Genomic DNA, 19548 nt, shown 5'->3' with positions numbered 1-19548 from the left:
AACTCCAGTTACGACAAATGTTTCAGACAGCTGAAACATTACCTGTATTTTCTCTTTCCAGATGCCTTTTTTTTAAGTTAATCAATAAGGGTGATACTAGGTTGCCCCAGTGTCATCTGCAGAGAAACAAATGTACAAATTCCTCCTTTGTAAGGAGACACAACTAATAGAACAATTTAAACATAAAGTCTAAATTGATCAAAACCATAAAAGAAACTTCTCTAAATCATATCATCTGTGTCTATAAGACACTCTGCACTTGCTTATAAACTATTAAATCTCTAACTTCTTCCTGTTTTGAATAAAAGGTGATGGACCTGAAATGTTAACCCTTGTTTCTCTCTTTCATAGATGCTGCCAGAGACTTGAGCACAAAATCTAGGCTGACACTCCAGTGCAGTACTGAGGGAGTGCTGCATTGTTGGAGGTGCTGTCTTTCGGATGAGCTGTTAAACTGAGGCCGTGTTTGCCCTCAAGAAGAGCAGCGGAGTGTCCTGGTCAATATTTATCCCTCAACCAACATCACCAAAACAAATTATCTGGTCATTATCAAATTGCTGTTTTGTGGGAGCTTGCTATGTGCAAATTGGCTGCCGCGTTTCCTACATTACAACAGTGACTACACTTCAGAAATACTTTGTTGGTTGTAAAGGCTTTGGGATGCCCTGTGGCCATGAAAACTGCTATATAAATGCAAGTCTTTACTGGCAAGTTTTGTTTTAGTCGGCGGTGAAACAGTGTTGAGGAACAGCACCTCATCTTTCGTTTAGGCACTTCACAACCTTCTGGACTCAACATTGATTTTCAATAACTTCAGATCATAAGCACTGCTCCCATTTTTTTTTTTCGCTCAGCGGGTGCTGCCATTTACAGCTACTCCTGATCAATCTTTTGTTTCTTAGCCTGTCCCATTACCGCCTTGCGCCATCATCCCTTTTATCAATCACTTGTGCCCCCTATCACAGACCTTCCCTTTTGTTCTCTCCTCCCCTTCCCCTTTCCCTTAGCTCTGTACTTGCTTTAAAAAAAAAACTTTTTTCAGTTGGACCAGAAACGTTAACCCTGTTTCTTTCTCCACAGACGAAACCTGGCTTGCTGTTGTTTTTTTTTTAAAAAAAAAATTACAGATTTCCAGCAGCCAGGCAGTAATTTTTGCTTTAGATACATTAAGTGGAAATAATCCTCCTCCTCTCCCTCTCCTCCTCCTCCTCCGCTGCTGCGGGTGGCGCTGTGGGAGGGAGGTTGGGGCGAGGATTGGGGAGGGGTGTTGGAGGAAGGGCGGGGTGGGCAGGCAGGCAGGCACCGCCTCTGTTTACTGCTCAGGCGGAAGGCCAGTTAAGTGAAGGTGGTGGTTGGGGGGGGGGTGGGGGAGAGAGAGAGAGACAGACACACGGAGGCGTGTGTGTGTGTGTTTTTATTGTTTTTATTTCACACTCTCGGGAATAAATTTAGAGAAAATAAAAAGCACACGGGGGAGGAAGATGTCGCGGAGTCTGTGGATGGGCGATGTAAGTGTGAGGAGGAGGAGGAGGAGGAGGGGACGGCGGGCGGGCGGGCGCCGCGTTGCCAGGGTTATTGCCAGCTGCCGACCTCAGTCAGGGGGCCGCGGGCACCGGGGCTGCAGAGTGCCGGGGGAACTGACTCCTCCGAATGGCTGCAATAAATCAAACAACTTAGGCCCACTGGCAAAGCAGATTAATTTCTTTAAAAATTATATATATATATATATACACTTAACTGTAAATAGCTTTAGCACGTAGTAAAATAGATAACCGTGAACCTATATAAAGTACCCAAATTCATTATAATATACAATGATATATAATTATAAATATTTTTATTTGCAAAGTATTAGTAGGTAATTAATATTTATATAATGTGAATTATTACCTATTGTGTTATTAAACATCTTGTGTAGGGCATCCACTTCCTGTCCACAGATCTTACTTTCTTTTGTCACTTTTCTTTTGGGTTACGTTTTTGTGTCAACGTTTCCCATTTTGCTATGCCAACTGTCACCGTGTAATTGCCGGTCTGACCCTGTGGAGCACGTGTTTGAGATCTCCCACCTCCATCGCTGTCTTATATGTTAAAAGCCTGGCATTCGTCAGCTGAGCGTTGGCAATGCCAAGCACAATTTGCTGTTGCTATAAAATTGCCATTCTCTCTTAGAGGTTGCAGGATGGCTGATGTAGGAAATGTCATACTGATTCACTCGGAGAGTGCATCTCTTTTTAAAAAATTTTTTGGCAAGGCCAGTATTTATTGCCATCCCTAGTTGCCCTTAACTGAGTGGCTTGCTAGGTCACTTCAAAGGGCAGTGAAGAGTCATCCACTCTGGTGTGCAACTGTGGTCGCATGTAGGCCAGACTGGGAAAGGACATTAGTGAACTTGTTGGGTTTTTAGTGACAATCCGACAGCTTCATGGTCACTTCTGCTGGTACCAACTTTTTTTTAAAAACTGAATTCAAATTCTCAAAACTGCCATGGTTGGAATTGAACTCACGTTCTCTGGATTATTAGTCTAGGCCTCTGAATTAGTAATTCAGTAACAACCACTACACTACCATACCTGCTCTTAAGATGTAGTTTAAAAAAAATTCTGACCATGCAACCCAGCATCCCAATCCATGAGGATGATAGGTAACCTACCTTTTCACATCTTCACCCCCTCCCCTGATAAATACTGGAATGTTCTAATCGGTCTTTTTCGATGGTCTGCCTGGGTGTGTAGATTAAGGTTGAAAGCACAAGCTTTTAAGTAAGCAATCTATTTTGCAATGTGCAGGAACCATGCTGTAGAGCACCAGCTTGTAGTGCCAGTGGATTATGGGCACTGATTCAGTGTCTCTAATTTCACTTAATCTTGGATGCAGGAATGCAGAGAGTGGGTGACAGATGGCTCTTCAGAAAAGTGAGGGAAAATCAGGAGGCTTTTATGTGTCTCCTGGTGACTGGCTATGAACAGGATTGATGGTGGTCTGGGGCCAGAATGCCCACCTTCACTTGGATGCAGAAGATGTGTGGCCCAAGGGAGCAGCAAGTGAGAAAGTTTGGGGGGGTGGGGTGTCGATGGGTAGGGGGTGGGTGTTGTTATAGGAGAACGACCCTCACAATATGGTTTAGTTTAGGCAATTCCTTTTGAAGTGGTAGTTTTGTTCTGGAGCAATGAATATAAACTTTCTCCCTAGTAAGAACACTTCAATAAAAAGGTCAGGATGAGAAAAGGCAATCTGGCCCAACGAACTTGTCCCCCAGGTACCCTGGTTCTCACAGTTTAACATCCAACTGCACCCTGAGCACCTCTAACTGTTTGGAATAACCTGCCAGCTATCGGCCTTTGAGGAAAGAATTTCTTCCTAATATCTAAAATTTAAACTATTTACTTTAACTTAAATTCATGTCCTTTGCTCCCAGTACACCGAAGTAACTTTTGTCCTCATTCTGTACATTTTTTTTGCAGCTGGAAAATTACATGGATGAAAATTTTATCTCGAGAGCATTTGCCACAATGGGTGAAACTGTAATAAGTGTAAAAATTATTCGTAATCGAGTGACAGGGTAAGAATAATTGTTATGTAATATTTATAAATGATGGATTATTTGTCATTATATATCATAAGCATGGACTTATCAGAAGTTTATTGATTTAGTTGTTTGACTTTCATCATCTTTTTCTCTCAATGGAAAAGTCCAGTGAAGGTTTACAGTTAACACTTCATTAAAAGGAATGATTTAGAATAATACAACTAAAAAGACTGCACATATTGGAAATCTGTGATAAAACAGAATTGCTGTAAATGCACCTGTGAAGTAAAAAGCCAGGTTAACATATATCCTTCCTTAGAAAGTGAAAATAACTTGGGATTTACAGTTTTCCTTCCGTTAAATGGAGTTGACTGTATTAAACATGTCCTTTTTATGTCTGAATTGTGTTTTTAAAAGCATTAACAAGTTACAGAAAGAAAGAACTTGGATTTATATAGCATCTTTCATGACCTCAGGATGCCCCAAAGCGTTTTACAGCCAATGAAGTACCTTTTGAAGTGTAGTCACTTTAATAATGTAGGGAAATACGGCAGCCAATTCTCACAGCAATGTCCCCCACACACCAATGAAATAAATAATCAGAATACTTCATTTTTAAGATGTTGGTTGAGGGATAACTGTTAGCTAGGACACTGAGCAAACTCCCCTGCTCTTCTTCAAATAATGACAAGGGACATTTTATGTTTAGCGGGTGGGACAGATAGGGCCTAGGTTTAACATCTCATCTGAAAGACAGCACCTCCAACTGTGCAGCACTCTCTCAGAAATGCGCTGAAGTGTTGGCCTAGATTATGCGCTCAAGTCTTTAGGCGAGAGTGCTAGCATTAAGCATTGGCACTATCGTATTAATTGAACAATTCGTGGGGACGGGGAAAAGAGAGTGATTTTTTTCTTTCTCCGTTATATCCCCTTGGTCTAAACACATTAGAACTATAGACTGAAATCAGTAAATAAATAATGAAATCACAAGTGATGGCAACACTGTTTTAAGTGCATTAAATAATTCTTTTTGTCTTCGTCGTATTGATAATTTTAATGTTTTGACTTTCTTGTCTGCACCATCATCCCCCAAGCCTAAACAGCCTTGGCTCAGTGATAGCACTGTCACCTCTGAGTCAGAAGGTTGTGTTACATCAAGTCTACAGCCTAGAAACAGGCCATTTGGCCCAACTGGTCTATGCCAGCGTTTATGCTCCAAACGAGCCTCCTCCATCCCTCCCTATTTCATCTACCCCTATTAGCATACCCTTCTATTCCTTTCTCCCTCGTGTGCTAATCCAGCTTCCCCTTAAATGCATCTATGTTATTTGCCTCAATTACTCCTTGTGGTTGCACGTTCCACAGGTCCCGTCTTTCAGATGAGATGTTAAACCGAGGACCTGTCTGCCCGCTCAGGTGGTTTTAAAAGATCCCATGGCACTGTGCAAAGAAGAGCAAGGGAGTTCTTCATGTGTCTTGGCCAATATTTATCCCTCAACCATCATCCCTAAAAGAGATTATCTGGTCATTCATGTCATTGCTGTTTGTGGGAATTTGGTGTGAGCAAATTGGCTGCCATGTTTCCCTACATTACAACGGTGACTACACTTCAGAAGTACTTCATTGGCTGTGAAGTGCTTTGGGATGTCCTGAGATTATGAAAGGTGCTGTATAAATACAAGTTCTTTCTTTCTTATTACCTGTTATAAAAAATGCTACAGTATAAATTGTTAAGCATTTAACTTATAGGTCCTCTTGACTATTGCATTATTTGCTCCATAGTTCCATGATACTCCCCATGTTAATCAGTCTGAAAAATTTTGGGATTGTTGTGTAACGTGCAGCTCTCAGACTGATGTTTTCAGCTAAGCTATTAAACTTTTATATATTTTTATACATACAGGACACCAGCGGGTTACTGCTTCGTTGAGTTCACAGACCAGGCTGCTGCAGAGCGATGTCTACTTAAGATCAATGGGAAAAAACTTCCAGGTGCTTCACCTGTAAGTATTTCGGTGAAAATGCTGGGGAAAAAAGATATCTACTGTGGAAGAATTGACGAATGAATCCAGTAATATGACTGTGTATAATGTGGTGGTGTTATATTAGTTTGTAAGGCAAATGTAAATTTTTGCTCAGACCCTCCGATTGCCTGTTCTGCTAAATAAGAATTTTAATACCTAAAAGAATATGTTTGAACCATCGCAAGTCTGACCTTGCTCTGATTAATTTGGATAGTTTTGCTAACTGATAGTGTTTGTAAAGGGACATACCGGAGTTTGCTTATTGCACAAATAGTGGCTAAAACAGTATTATTGCAGTATATTTCTAGCACAGAGTGCTTCATATTTTACTGCAAAACTCAGGATTGAAGGAGGCCTATTTTGTGATGCGATACGGAGAATGATGACTGAAACATTTCAGGATTACATAATATCACAGGCCTAAAATCAAGTTTTGATTATGGGAAAGCATAACTGAGTTCTCTAATTCATTTCAACAACTGCCATTCTACAATATCTTGCATTTATATAACACTCCCTGTGTTGGAAAGTTATCTCAGAGCATCTTATAGATCGGAGAACAAAATAGATACAAAGCGGAAGAGGGAAAATATAGGCAGAATGGAAGTAAGGGTAAGGGCCGAAAGAGTGGGATGAAAAGAAAGGCTGTTTCCCCTGGCTGGAGAGTCTAGAACTAGAGGTCAGAGTCTCAAGATAAGGGGCTGGCCATTTAGGCCCTTGATGAGGAAAAATTTCTTCACTCAGAGGGCTGTGGATGCTCAGTCATTGAATATATTCAAGACTGACACTAAGGGAATCAAGGGATGTGGGGATAGGGCAGGAAAGTGGAGTTGAGATAGAAGATCAGCCATGATCGTATTGAATGGGGGAGCAGGCTCAAGGGGCCGTATAGCCTACTGCTGCTCCTATTTCTTATGTCTTTAGGATGGTCTTGAAAACAGAAAGGACTGAGAGATTTCAGGAGGGAGTTCCATGGGGCAGAGACTGAAAAAGCATCTGCCAGTAGTGGAATAAAGAGGAGTGTCCGGAGAGAAGGGTGTGAGCAAAGGGCTGCAGGAGGCTACTGAGGCAGGGTTTGGTGATGCTGTGGAGGTATATAACGATGAGGATAAGGATCATCAAATTGATTATAGGGTAATATCCAACATTCATTTCCTGAGGTTTTCCCAGCAATTGTAATGACTCCTAACGCTTGAATAGACAGTGACTTGTTAATTGAAATGTATCAAATTACAGTACTATAAATTACCATTTGTTTTGTTTTTGCTAGCAGCCCAGAAGATTTAAGCTTAACTATGCCACTTATGGAAAGCAGCCAGATAACAGGTAATTTGCTACAATACTTTTGCAGCATTTGGTCTGCTTAGTCACTCCCTCGCTTCTGCCTTTGATGCCTTTGTTCTCTGTAAAACCCTTACTCTCTTCCACCCTGGTCGTTCCCCCCGGTACAACCCCCATCTTTGCTCCCTTAAGTCCAAGGGGCGCAGACTTGAACGTATATAACGACAACTTGTTTAGCCATTCATGGCCAGATGTGGGTGGACGACATCAAGCACTAACAGGCGCTGCTCTCCTCTGCCAAAACTGCTCACTACTCCAGGATCATCCTCGAATGCAAAGATACTCCCCAGCTTCTTTTCTCCAATACCAACCGTCTCTGTAAGCCCTCTCTCCTGCCCCAACCACACTCACCTCCAACAACGTGCGAGGAGCTCATGGACCTCTTTTTTTATTAACATCGACCCATCCATTTAGCTGCCTCTGTCGCATCTCTCCCTTCCACATGCTAATCAAGTCAAGCTTCCCCGAGGTTCCACCCCTGCCCCAGCCCTGAACCCACATTTCTTTTTTAGTTTCTCTCCTATCTCCCCATATACCCTCTCAGAGATCATCTTGTCCATGCGACCCATCCCCTGCTCTCTCGACCCTATTCCCACTAAACTGCTGACTACTGAACTTCCCTTCCTGGCCCCCATGCTCACTAACATTGTAAACAGTTTCCTTTCCTTAGGTACTGCACCCCTCCCTCCCTAAGCTCTTGAATTCCCTCTCTAAACCTCTCCACTTCTCTGTCCTCCCTCAAGACCCTCCTTAAAACCTACCTCTTTGACCAAGCTTTTAATCATCCCTCCCAATGTCTCCTCCTTTGGTTCGGTGTCAGTTTTTGTCTGATTACGTTCCTGTGAAGCGCCTGGAGATGTTTTCCTATGTTTAAGGCACTATATAAATGTAAGTTGCTGTTGTTGTCTTACCAGAAACATTGAGGTGGTATTCCTGCCAGTGATGCAGTGTAATAGCCATGCCGTTTTTATCTAGCAGTGACAAATTTCAGTAACATGTAGTCTCTGTGTTTTACCAACCTTAATTCCTGCCGACCAAGAGCCATAAACTGAGATGAAGAACTAAGACCAGTGCCTAAGTATGAAAATTAAACTCTACTTATATTAAAACCATGCTGCAAAACAGTTAGAAATTTAAATTGGTTGGCTTAGGAAACAAGACGGATTAGCTTCCTTAGCAGTGCACATGCATGTTTTCATTGAATAGAACTGCTGCTGAAAATAAAACAGAATTTGTCTCTCGAATTTAATGCATTTGGGATCATTTTAATAATAGATGCTTTTATGTCACGTCTGTTCACTTTAAAAAAAAATATATATATTTAATGCTTGGGTATTAATGTTCTGTCACATATTTTCCCTAGTCCTGAATACTCACTGTTTGTTGGAGATTTAACACCAGAAGTGGATGATGGGATGCTTTACGAGTTTTTTGTTGAAAAGTACCCCACATGTAGAGGAGGAAAAGTGGTATTGGACAATCTGGGAAACTCCAAGTATGTAGCAGTTACATATTTACATTAGCAATAAGTTCAATGTTCTTTGTGCTACCGTCACTATTTGTATCACCCGTAGTCTAGAAGCTGCCATGATAGTCACGTATTCTCACTTGTGATGTCTTAAAACCAAATATTTTGAATGATTGGTACCATGTACGGATGGAGCAGCACAGTGCACCGGTACCATGCACACTGCATTGCAGAGTGGAAGGATGCAAGTTGACAATTCGTCAGACTGAGCACCTGCTGTCAATCACCCCACGAAGGGTACGCAGGCACCAAGCAGATACCAGCACTTCGCCACAGGAGTACAAAATCAAAGGGAAAGTCATCCTAGGTCACTCTTTTGTGCCTCCTAGCTGCTGGCTATAGTGTAATAAGGTTTGGAAGCAGGTCTGCAATCCTCTTTGTAGCCAGTAAAGGTGTGGCATAGGGACACTTCAGGAGAGAAGAAAAATACATTTAAAAAAGAAAAGCCGTGATCAGCAACAGTTATTCAATTAGATGGTGACAAGACTGGGGATAACCCACTTTTTTTTAAATGCCATGTTTTTTAATCTTTTCTTGGGATGTGGGTAACACTGGCAAGGTAGCATTTATTGCCCCCATCCCTAGTTGTCCTGAGGGCATTAAGAGCCATACATTTGCCTATTACACAGCGCTTGCATCCGGCACTTGTTTACATGCCAGTTCCAGTATCTCACTGATCACCTTGTTGCTCCCCTTGATGCTACTAGTAAGTGCAGTTTTTTCAAATTTAAAAAAGGGCTAAATGTATATGTATTTCTACAGCATTTAGATGCGTGGGAAAGTAAAGGCTGGAACAAAGAAAATCCAATTTGAGACTGATACAAATAAACTACTCAAGCTGCAGTTTTTTTAGTTCATGACCTCATCAGAGCCTTGCAACGCGCTTTCAGCTATCTGTTTAATGTAACCCTTGACTCCAAGATCTGCGTAGTCCATCCTTTCTCTCTCCCCACCCCTGGCCCCCCTTCCCAGATTACCCATATAAAAGTAACCAGATTATGGATGAAAAGTGACTTGAAATATAATAGAAATAATTTCTTTCTTTTACAGAGGCTATGGCTTTGTGAAGTTCTCAGATGAAGCTGAACAGAAACGAGCACTTGCTGAGTGTCAAGGTGCTGTTGGCGTCGGGGGGAAAGCTTTAAGGCTGAGTGTGGCGATACCAAAAACGTAAGTAACATTGGAGAGAGACACACAAGAGTGGGGTGTTGCACTGCGACACCATCCTTTCCTTCAGAACCGTACCCATTTCCTACTCTTGAACTTTATATGTACCACATCTGCAAAAATCACTTTCTAATACTAGATATAAGAACCTGCAATTTGAGGAAACACTGTGAATTTTAGCATATTTTATTTGCTCCCAGGTTTTAGTTTTTGTTCATTAAAAGCATGGCACTGGTTTAGAGTGATTTGCTCACTAGTTCTGTTTATCTCCTTCCCCACCAACCCCTGGTTACTGCATACTGACCACTCCAGTTTCTACTGGCTGAGGAAAGCTAATTGTTTCATTTAGTAACTAGAACATGCAATCAGCAATAACTTTATACTGGAGAGATCTCAGCTATTTAGTGTACTTAATACTGTATCTTTGTCTTCTGTTATAACCAATGAAATGACCTTTAACTTTCAGAAATCGTGTGGTGAAGCCACCAGACTACAACCAGACATATACCTACAACTATAACCAGTATTACCAGCCATACCAGAACTACTACACTCAGTGGGGATATGATCAGTACACTGGCAGCTATAGCTACAGCTACCAACAATATGGCTATACTCAGAGTACTATGCAGGTAAAGTTACTGAAAATCTAGAGACCTAAACCAACAACAGCTCCTTCCGCCCCCCCTCCCCCCCCATGGTTTGTATTTATGTTACATTATGTTCGACAAATCTCATGAAAGCCAACCTACTTGTCTTGCAGTCAAATGTGTCCTACACAGAATATTTTGTAACATCTATGTAAGCCCTCTGCTTAATTTTCACGAAAGTAGAAGCCTCTTGTTGCTCTTGTCCTTCCTACCTGCCTCATGGTAGTTCTCCCCAGCTATCTACTCCTGCACCTTGTGTTAAGAATTGAGGGTGAAAAAAGGTCTACATTGAAGCAATTTGAAATTATGAAACCACCGTTTATAAATTGAAGCTATTTGATGACCAATTGTTCAATATGGACGTTGTTCCATAATTGGGAGGCTGAGTGAATTGTGAGTGCAGCAAGTATGAGCGAGCTGTATAGACCCTGCTTGTGAGTCCCATATTTAAACAGCTTCGTAACAAGTATCTTGTTGATACAGCAGTTATGGTAAGAAATAGAAGAGGCAAATTTTCTTCCATCGTATCTTTATTTAGTGCGGTCTGTGTTAAATATGGAGAGCACTTTGAAATCTCCTACATCTTTGTGGGCTTAGTATTCTGTTGTGCATTCTCTATACATTTTGGTTAGGAGGAATTAAGTTCTAACAAAGCGCCTTCATTGTGGCTGTTAAGCATACGGACAATGTAAATTTAGTTGAATGCTTCTGTGATTACAGATGAAGTGTTTTGCAGTGAATTGGGCTGAAACTATCTGCCTCATTCAGCCACTATGCTCCAAGTCTTTCTCCTGCTCAAATTGATGTACTTTTTTTCCTTTTGTTATTTCGTGGTTCCACTACCCCCTTGATCCTCTCTAGAGGTTTTGTAACAGCTACAAAGCTTGACCACCTAGATAGCTTTGTTGCTGAATAGTTCTTGCATACAGAGCTTCTCCCTCCTGATGATGAAATCATTCAGTTATTTTGCTTTTAAATTAATGGTAACAAATTCACATGGGCCTCTGTGCCTTTCAAATTACCATTGATAGCATCATTTAAAATGCATTTTGTGTAGAGAGGTGGCAGAGGGTAAAAGTAACATGCAGTATGTTGGCAAGTGCAGCTTTTGAAATAAAAACACTCATTTACACATTATTTGTTTTGTTTGCAGAATTATGAAGAAGTAGGAGATGATGCTCTGGAAGGTATGTGAAAACATGTCTCTTCGATGTCCAAACAAAGTTGTGATCAAACCTTACACATGTGCTTTCTGTGACACTGTACCTTGGTTGATCTGTATGTTTTCTTATGGTAAAATGAAAGGCTATTACAGTTTGAGGTACAGTTTAGAAAGTATATTAAAACAAACCAGTTGGAAAACAGCAGTCCATAGCGAAGCGTCCCACTCTCAGTACCTTTTTTTTGTCTATGGGTCCCATCATTTTTTTCTTTTACTTTCACTCTCATTCTCGCTCCCATGTGCTCTCAATATATGTTTGATACAAAAATTGGCCGCGTGGTTGATAGTGAGGAAGAAAGCTGTAGATTGCAGGAAGATATCAATGGACTGGTCAGGTGGGCAGAAAAGTAGCAAATGGAATTCAATCCGGAGAAGTATGAGGCGATGCATTTGGGGAGGGCAAATGAGGGAAGGGAATACATAATAAATGGGAGGATACTGAGAGGTGTAGAGGAACAAAGGGACCTTGGAGTGCATGTCCACAGATCACTGAAGGTAGCGGGACAGGTAGATAAGGTGGTTAAGAAGGCATACGGGATATTTTCCTTTTTTAGCCGAGGCATAGGATATAAGAGCAGGGAGGTTATGTTAGAACTGTATAAAACACTAGTTAGGCCACAGCTAAAGTACTGAGTACAGTTCTAGTCACCGCATTACAGGAAGGATGTGATTGCACTAGAGAGGGTACAGAGGAGATTTACGAGGATGTTGCCAGGACTGGAGAATTTTAGCTATGAAGAAAGATTGGATAGGCTGGGGGGAGATTTAATTGAGGTATATAAAATTATGACGGGATTAGATATGTTCTCCCTATCCACTCTATTTCTCTTAGCAGAGGGGTCAGTGACCAAGGGGCATAGATTTAAAGTAATTGGTGGAAGGATTAGAGGGGTGCTGAGGAGAAATGTTTTCACCCAGAGGGTGGGGGGGGGTCTGTAACTCACTGCCTGAAAGGGTGGTAGAGGCAGAATCCCTCAACTCATTTAAAAAGTACATGGATGTGCACTTGAAGTGCCGTGACCTATAAGGCTATGGACCATGTGCTGGAAAGTGGGATTAAGCTGGATAGCTCTTTTCGACCAGCATGGATACGATGGGCCGAATGGCCTCCTTCTGTGATTCCAGATCTTTCTATGATTCTATGTTAAAAAGAAATGCCTTTCTAATTCATAAAAATTTCAGCACAGAAGGAGGTAATTTCACCCAAAATATCTGTGCTGGTTCTAGTTCCACATCGGAGCTTTCTACTCTAATCTCATTTTTCTGCCCTTTACCTATAGCCTTTAATATTTTATGTGTTTATTTAATACCCCCTTAAATTTTGTGATCAACTCGGCTTCAATAGTCTTTTATGAGAATATGGAATACATGATCACAACTTTTGGGTGAATGAAGATTGATTGGATGTGTAAATCTTAAGCCATTTCACACAGGCAAGCAGAATTTCCCATACATGTTCCCAAGCTAAGTTATTGATTGCTGTCGACCTTCACTATAACACTATACAGCTATACAACAACGTGACCTCTGACATGATGTTCATTGGGTATTACTCCCTCTTTAAACCATTCGAAAAAATACCCTAAATGCACTGGCCCAGATTTTACTGGGGACTTGAACCTCTATGACATAGGGACACGTGAAAGGCGCAAAAGATTAAGGATATTATGGAATAAGTGACTTATGCCATTAATTATGTCTCGCCATATTTTCCTGGGACCTTTATGCTGCTTCACCATTACCCTCGCCTAAAACAGTTAATTATTATACTCCGCCCCTCTGCCATTGAAATCAATGGCGATCGGCATTTTCCTGGATTAAAGTCACATTGATTTAAAAATAATGGCTTTGGTGGCCTGGCAGCAGCATGATTTATTGCTCCTAGATAGGTTCCTCATGTTTCCCAGTTGGGGAATTTGCTTAGCTCCCGGTAACTTACAAAAAGTCTGATTTATTTCAAAGCATCCATTCGATATTTAACTGTGATAAATTGCTTTGTGTTGTTATCATTTATTTCAAATCAAACAAAAGATTTACTTATAAATCGGAAAGTAACGACCCCAATTGGATTACCATCATGGTGAAAATCTTTATGGCAACAATATAGCTCAAACTGGGGCAGGCAGCGCACAAAGTTTCCTGCTATGCGGTGATCTTATTGTGACAAATTGAAGTTGATAATGAAGTGGACAGTTTATTTTTATTTTCTAACGTACCCTCCCTGAGCTCCTTGCCAAAGACAGCTCTTAGCTCTAGTGGAGAGCAATTCCAGCGGCCGTATCGGAACTAAAATTGATACTCGTTGATTCCCATTTGAGCTCCTTCTGCAGCAAAATATCAGGGCTGGTGCCTCGTCAGCAGGCGAGTTCTCAGAGTCACCCCACTGCCGACGTTGGAGAAGGAGTTCATATGGGTATCAACGAGTATCAATTTCAGTTCCGATACGGCCGCTGGAACTGCTCTGCACTCGGGGAAAGAACAGTCTTTGGCAAGGGACTCAGAGTGGGTACGTTAGAAAATTTAAAAAAATATTTTTGTCCTTTTCATTAGCAATTCCAACCTGTCACAATAAGACCACATAGCATGAAACTTTGTGCCCAGTGTACAGCCAGGTACTCTATTACGTCCCAATGTTTAGTCATTACTCGCAAGTACTAAAAGTTGAGATAAACATTGGCCATTGGCTGCACCGCTTCTCGTTTGCCGCTATGCTCGTTGCGACGTATTCTAATTAGAAACGCATGAAAATATGGAGGAAGTTATCAACTGCGAAATTGAAGCAATAGATGAGCAAGATTCATGGTGTACCCCACTGATCTCGCCGTTGCAGGAAAATCTGGGCCACTGTTTGTTTCTGAAATATATTCAAGCACCCACTGACAGAAAATCGATATAACAGAGATGTTAACCATTATTTTGCATGGAGTTGTAAAAATCTGTTTCTGTTCATCATATTGATTTCATGTCACCACTGGTGGCTCATGAACATTCGTATGCACCAGTAGTGGAACAGTTTATTACAGGACTATTGTGCAACCTACACTGTTCTGGTGTAGGATGGCGGAACTTCCATTGTGAAATGAGAATTAATGTTCATATATAAAAAGTGCCTTTGCGTTTGACAATTTATTTTCCCCCTTTTTATCCAACCTTTTTCCTATTTCTCCTGAAGTCACTGACTGCACTGCAGTTCCTTGGGCACCAGCCACCCAATGGTATCTCACCCAAGTAGGTATTCATAATGTGTGAACCTGGACAATGAGTGGTGGCAGGCTGTTCAATCGTGGGGACACCCCAGCTGAGCACAATCCTGTCGTCTGCGCACACGCTTTCCAGCAAGAGGCACTGGGTAGTGATTAGGAGTGGAAAACCTTGGCTGATTTTTCCCCTCTCTAACTAGGGAGGCTACTTAAAAGCACCCTGACTGTACCCCTGGCTCAGATTAGCTGACTCAAGACAGACTGAGATTGAATCTGGGACCTTCCTGGTCTGAATGGCTCAGTACCACTATGTTTGACAGTTACAGTATAATGTATAAAACTATTCGGGTAAAAATACATTGTTGTTTGGAAATTTGAAATAAAATATATATGGAAAAATGTTCTGCTACAAACCTGAAATTCTTATCTTGGCAGTTGCTTAAGATTATTTTTTAAGGAAAAAAAAAAATTGAAAAGTTAATTCTAAAGCAATGGGCCTAACATCTGCCGTGCTGGCCAAATAGAGTTCCTGTTCGTTGTAAGGATCTTTACTGGAACTGTCTCATTAATGCACTGATTATGCTTATTTGGCTCAGTGCATCATGGGAATATGCCTCTTCCTGCTCAAGGCCTCTCCTTTCCGGGTATATTCCTTCAGCCAGGAGGATGGGGTGGACAGAGCCAAGGACTTCTCCACGACTACAATCATCAGTGCTGTTCCATGTTCTGCTGACAGGGGGCGCATTTGCCTCGGCGAGACAATGTAAGTTTATGTCTCCAATGAGAAACTTTACTTCCAGTGGGTGCCCCACCTGAAGGCCTTGTGGGAGATTCATGAGTGGCTGGATGTCCAGTATCCCTGTGACTTGAAGTTGTAACTACTTAGATGTGAAAATTAATAGTGAGGTTAAAACAATGGGCCAAGCAGTTTCCTTGTTTTGACAATGGCTGGGTTTGAGTAAATGTGAACAGATTATTTCATTGTTTTTATGAGTTGGTTGCAAAACATGTATCCTCATGTTTTGGCCTATTCGCATGTTCTCAATGAAAGGGGTTCAACCTGTGATTGATTGTGGCACTCAGTTAGCTTTTGTACAACAATCAATCCCATAGTCTGACCCTCTTGCTGAGCAGACACCAGTTAGAGGACGAGTACAGTGAGGTTGTAGTGTTTCCCTTTCACAAGCAGCATCTTTGTTGAAGACGCTAATGAAGAACAGTTTGGCATTGATATTCACTAAGTGTCCAGATGTTCTTTTCACGATTACTGGTCCAGGTTCAGTATCCACTGGCCCTCACAGCAAAATGTTACTGGTCCAGAGATTTGCAGCAAATGTTTTAAAATGTGACCGTGCTAGAACGAACTTTAAATTTCCCCCTCATCTACCACCTTCCCCCATGTTTCATTTTTAGTTTGTTTCATTGGATTTTCTTGCCCCTCTGTTTTATTTCCTCATTTCTGTACCCTTTCCTGTGCTGGTTTTGTTTCTTCTTGCATGCAGTTTTATTTTCCCTGATTTTAAAAAAATACCTGTTTCCTTCCAATTTCTCTGCTGCAAGTAAATATTGCCAAAGGAAGCTGCAGTTATGAACATTAGACACAGGGTGGTGCTGGAGCAGTAAGACATTATAATGTAATGGTTTTGGTGTCTCAGACTTCAAAAGAATACTACTAGTCCTTCTGTGGTGTGGCTCTCTGTGAAACCGGAGGATCCGCTGTAACATGGGGCAGCTGTCCCAGGAGATACCCCACACCACCACCTTTTAACAAGATTTCTGCCTCTGCTCAAGAGGATCTATCTCTCTTCTCTTTTTCTGCCCCCTTCAAACAAGACCTGCCTTTGTGTGTCATAGAAACCCCTCCTGGGCTTTCCTATGCTCCCCAAACCAAAACACTGCTGAAATAAACAAATTAAGTCAGGAGTTTATTTAGCTTAACTTTATTTCTTTATTTAGCCAGTGGTGAATTTGGAAATGAACGTAGTCGGGCTGAACAAACTCCCAAACTTTATGTATTCCCACAACACTGCAGATTGGTGCACTGAAGCAGAGGGCCAAGGCCTGGCCGTGAGTGAAGCTTAGGCTGAGGACAGGTTCAAGTTAGGCAGCACAGTGCAGATGGTACGTGAGAGGAAGCACTTGGAGACTGGTCTGGTCAACTCAGAAACCGACATCTTCACTGCCTCCATGATTTTTATGCAAAATTTCAGTTCACAGGCAACAAATTGTACTTTATTCAGTCGAGCAATTCTTCTGTTCCACCATCCAATTTCATAGAATCATGCAGCACAGTAGGAGGCCGTTCAGTCTCTTTAAAAGAGCTATCCAATTAGCCCCACTCCTCCCTCACAGCCCTGCAAATGTTTCCTTTTTGTTTGGAACGGCACCTCAGACAATGCAGCACTCCCTCAGTTACCGCACTGGAGTGTCGGCCTAGATTTTGTGCTCAAGTCTCTGGAGTGGGACTTGAACCTACAACCTACTGCCTCAGAGGTGAGAGTGCTACCCACTGAGCCACGGCTGACATTTCAGGTGGAACATTGGGAGGGAATTGGGGAAATGGGAGGAGCCATCCCACTGAGCCCCTGCCACCAACCACCACTTTGTGATTTTGCACCAGAAGCCATGGTGGATGTTGAATACGTCTGGCCAAATATGGGCCAGCACATTTAGATTGTCCACTAATGACTGTGTATCGTCACTACGTGTTATTTTCTGACATTTGCGTCCAATGCTGCTATGGTGTTAGGAGTACCAGAGGCAGCCAGGCGGGAACCACTGCTGCAGGCGCCCTGGCGCAAATGGAGTTGGCCTCGGAAAACCTTCTGGGGTCAGTGCTGGGAGTCACAAACATAGGAACATGAGTAGGTCATTCAGCTCCTCGAGCGTGTTCCGCCATTCAGATCCACCATTTTAGATTATGGCTGATCTGTAACTTAACACCATCGACCCGCCTTGGTTCCGTAACCCTTAATACCCTTACCTAACAAAATCTTATCGATCTTAGTTTTGAAATTTTCAATTGACCCCCAGCCTCAACAGCTTTTTGGGGGAGAGAGTTCCAGATTTCCACTCCCCTTTGTGTGAAGAAGTGCTTCCTGACATCACCCCTGAACAGCCTAGCTCTAATTTTAAGGTTATGCCCCCTTGCTCTGGACTCCTGCACCAGAGGAAATAGTTTCTCTCTATCTACCCTATCAACTCCTTTAATCATCTTAAACACTTCAATTAGATCCCCCCTTAATCTTCAGTACTCAAAGGGAATACAAGCCTAGTCTACGCAACCTGTCCTCATAATGAGCGGAGGAAAATCTGCTCTGGTGCAGTTCAGGCAGGATTTCCACTGTAGAGTAGGCGTAGAAAATCTGTCATGCTGTGTCTTATCACTTGGCCTACCTATGAGTAGGGGTATCGTGAAATAACGGATCCTGGTACGGACCCTTAACGTTGCCACCAGCCGTACCCGCGATAACTGAATGAAGTGTTGAGGTAATGCTGTGGTCTATTACATTTGTAGCTGTTGCACTGGTTCTTGCAGCAGCAAGATGATGAGATGTGAGACTGATTTCTTTTTCTTGAATAGACTGCATGTCAGTCCATTTTGCAGCTTGTTGTTTTGCCGTATTTAATCTGAAGTCAGTTTTTTTTTCTTTTTCAGTGACCCTCACAATGCTAGCAACATTGCCAGGAAGATAATTGCCACCATCATTTGTAATTAAAAACCCTTGATCATATTTTGTGCATTATAAAGAAAGGGGGTGATGCCTAGTTTATAAAAGTGCATAGAAAGCTCTGCAAGAGCCTAACAAGTTTACAAGAGGGCAGGAAATAAGAATTTTCATTAACAATTTGTGCCAGAAAGGTTTGCGGGGGAAGCATGACCTTCTATTCCTGGATTTATTATGGAGGGAGGGAGGAAGCTGTGGAAACAAATCCTCCAGTTTTTATTTTGTCACATCCAATGGATGCTGGTTGCCCTCCTCCGCATGTTGTAACAGGCACCGCGGTCTTCCCAAGTCAACTTCTGTGGATCTCGTCCCACCTCAGAAGAAACAAAAGAGCATCAGGAAAGAGGAGAAAGAAACAGAGAGGAGAAAGGGACATAGCAAGAAAAACAAAGAGAACTGGCAGGGAATTAAGATAGAGATGCTATGGCGAACACAGCAGCAGAACAGGCACAATGGACCAAAAGGCATGCTCCTGTTTCTACATTCCTAACTAGAAGAAATATGGTTAAAAGAATAGCAAAAGTGAGAAGCAGAAAGCAAATGAAAAAAAACTAAACTGGGAGTTGAGGAAACATAAATTCCAACAAGTAAAAAGACAGATGTTCAAATGACATTGTGGGGAATGAAATGCAAAAAACTAAGAGGATATGTTTACAAATATCTAGAAGGGGAAGAGAGTGACGAAAAAAACATGAATTGAGATTTATTGATGTGATGTTTTGGCCACAATTATCATGACCGCATGACTGCTATTTGAGTTAGGAGGTATCTCTGACTTGCAGAGTAAAGCATGTACTCCACTATGCACTGTGTGTAATGAAGTGCTGCTGTCACACTTGTTATGTTCCAGATCCAGTTCCTCACTTGGATGTCGAAGAAGCTAACGCACAGTTCATGGAACAGAGTGAGGAGTTCTACGACGCCCTAATGAATTGCCATTGGCAGCCGTTGGACAGTGTCGCATCGGAAATTCCTGCTTCGGCCGTAGCCTAGCAGATTAATATTGCTACTGCAAAGCCATAACGCATCCAGAAGATCAGCACCATCGTGGGTTTTTTTTTATCCCTTCGCTCTCAAGATTTTCTGGTTAAGGCACAATTCTTGTTTAATATGGTTCTTACTGTGACAAAACAGATTTAATAAATGCTGCATCCTCTTG

General features: G+C 41.9%; 1 protein-coding gene across 3 annotated transcripts; it reads left to right on the top strand.

Annotated features, from left to right (window-relative positions):
• The first annotated feature begins 1360 nt into the window (after positions 1-1360).
• Positions 1361-19548, top strand: LOC137342702 (tRNA selenocysteine 1-associated protein 1-like). Of its 3 annotated transcripts, XM_068006825.1 has the most exons (10): positions 1370-1508; positions 3465-3562; positions 5433-5532; positions 6824-6879; positions 8258-8389; positions 9473-9592; positions 10056-10221; positions 11393-11426; positions 15258-15424; positions 19240-19330. In XM_068006825.1, the coding sequence occupies exons 1-9, from the start codon at positions 1482-1484 to the stop codon at positions 15392-15394; spliced, it is 870 nt and encodes a 289-aa protein (XP_067862926.1). In that variant the 5' UTR covers positions 1370-1481; the 3' UTR covers positions 15395-15424; positions 19240-19330. The 3 variants fall into 3 exon arrangements, with proteins under 3 accessions (XP_067862927.1, XP_067862925.1, XP_067862926.1); XM_068006826.1 differs by lacking the exon at positions 15258-15424 and having other exon boundaries at positions 1361-1508; positions 19240-19548; XM_068006824.1 differs by lacking the exon at positions 15258-15424 and having other exon boundaries at positions 1369-1508; positions 6827-6879; positions 19240-19548.

Source organism: Heptranchias perlo, chromosome 26, assembly GCF_035084215.1.
Source record: "Heptranchias perlo isolate sHepPer1 chromosome 26, sHepPer1.hap1, whole genome shotgun sequence".
NCBI lineage: Eukaryota > Metazoa > Chordata > Chondrichthyes > Hexanchiformes > Hexanchidae > Heptranchias > Heptranchias perlo.
This window is presented reverse-complemented; position numbering and strand designations above follow the sequence as displayed.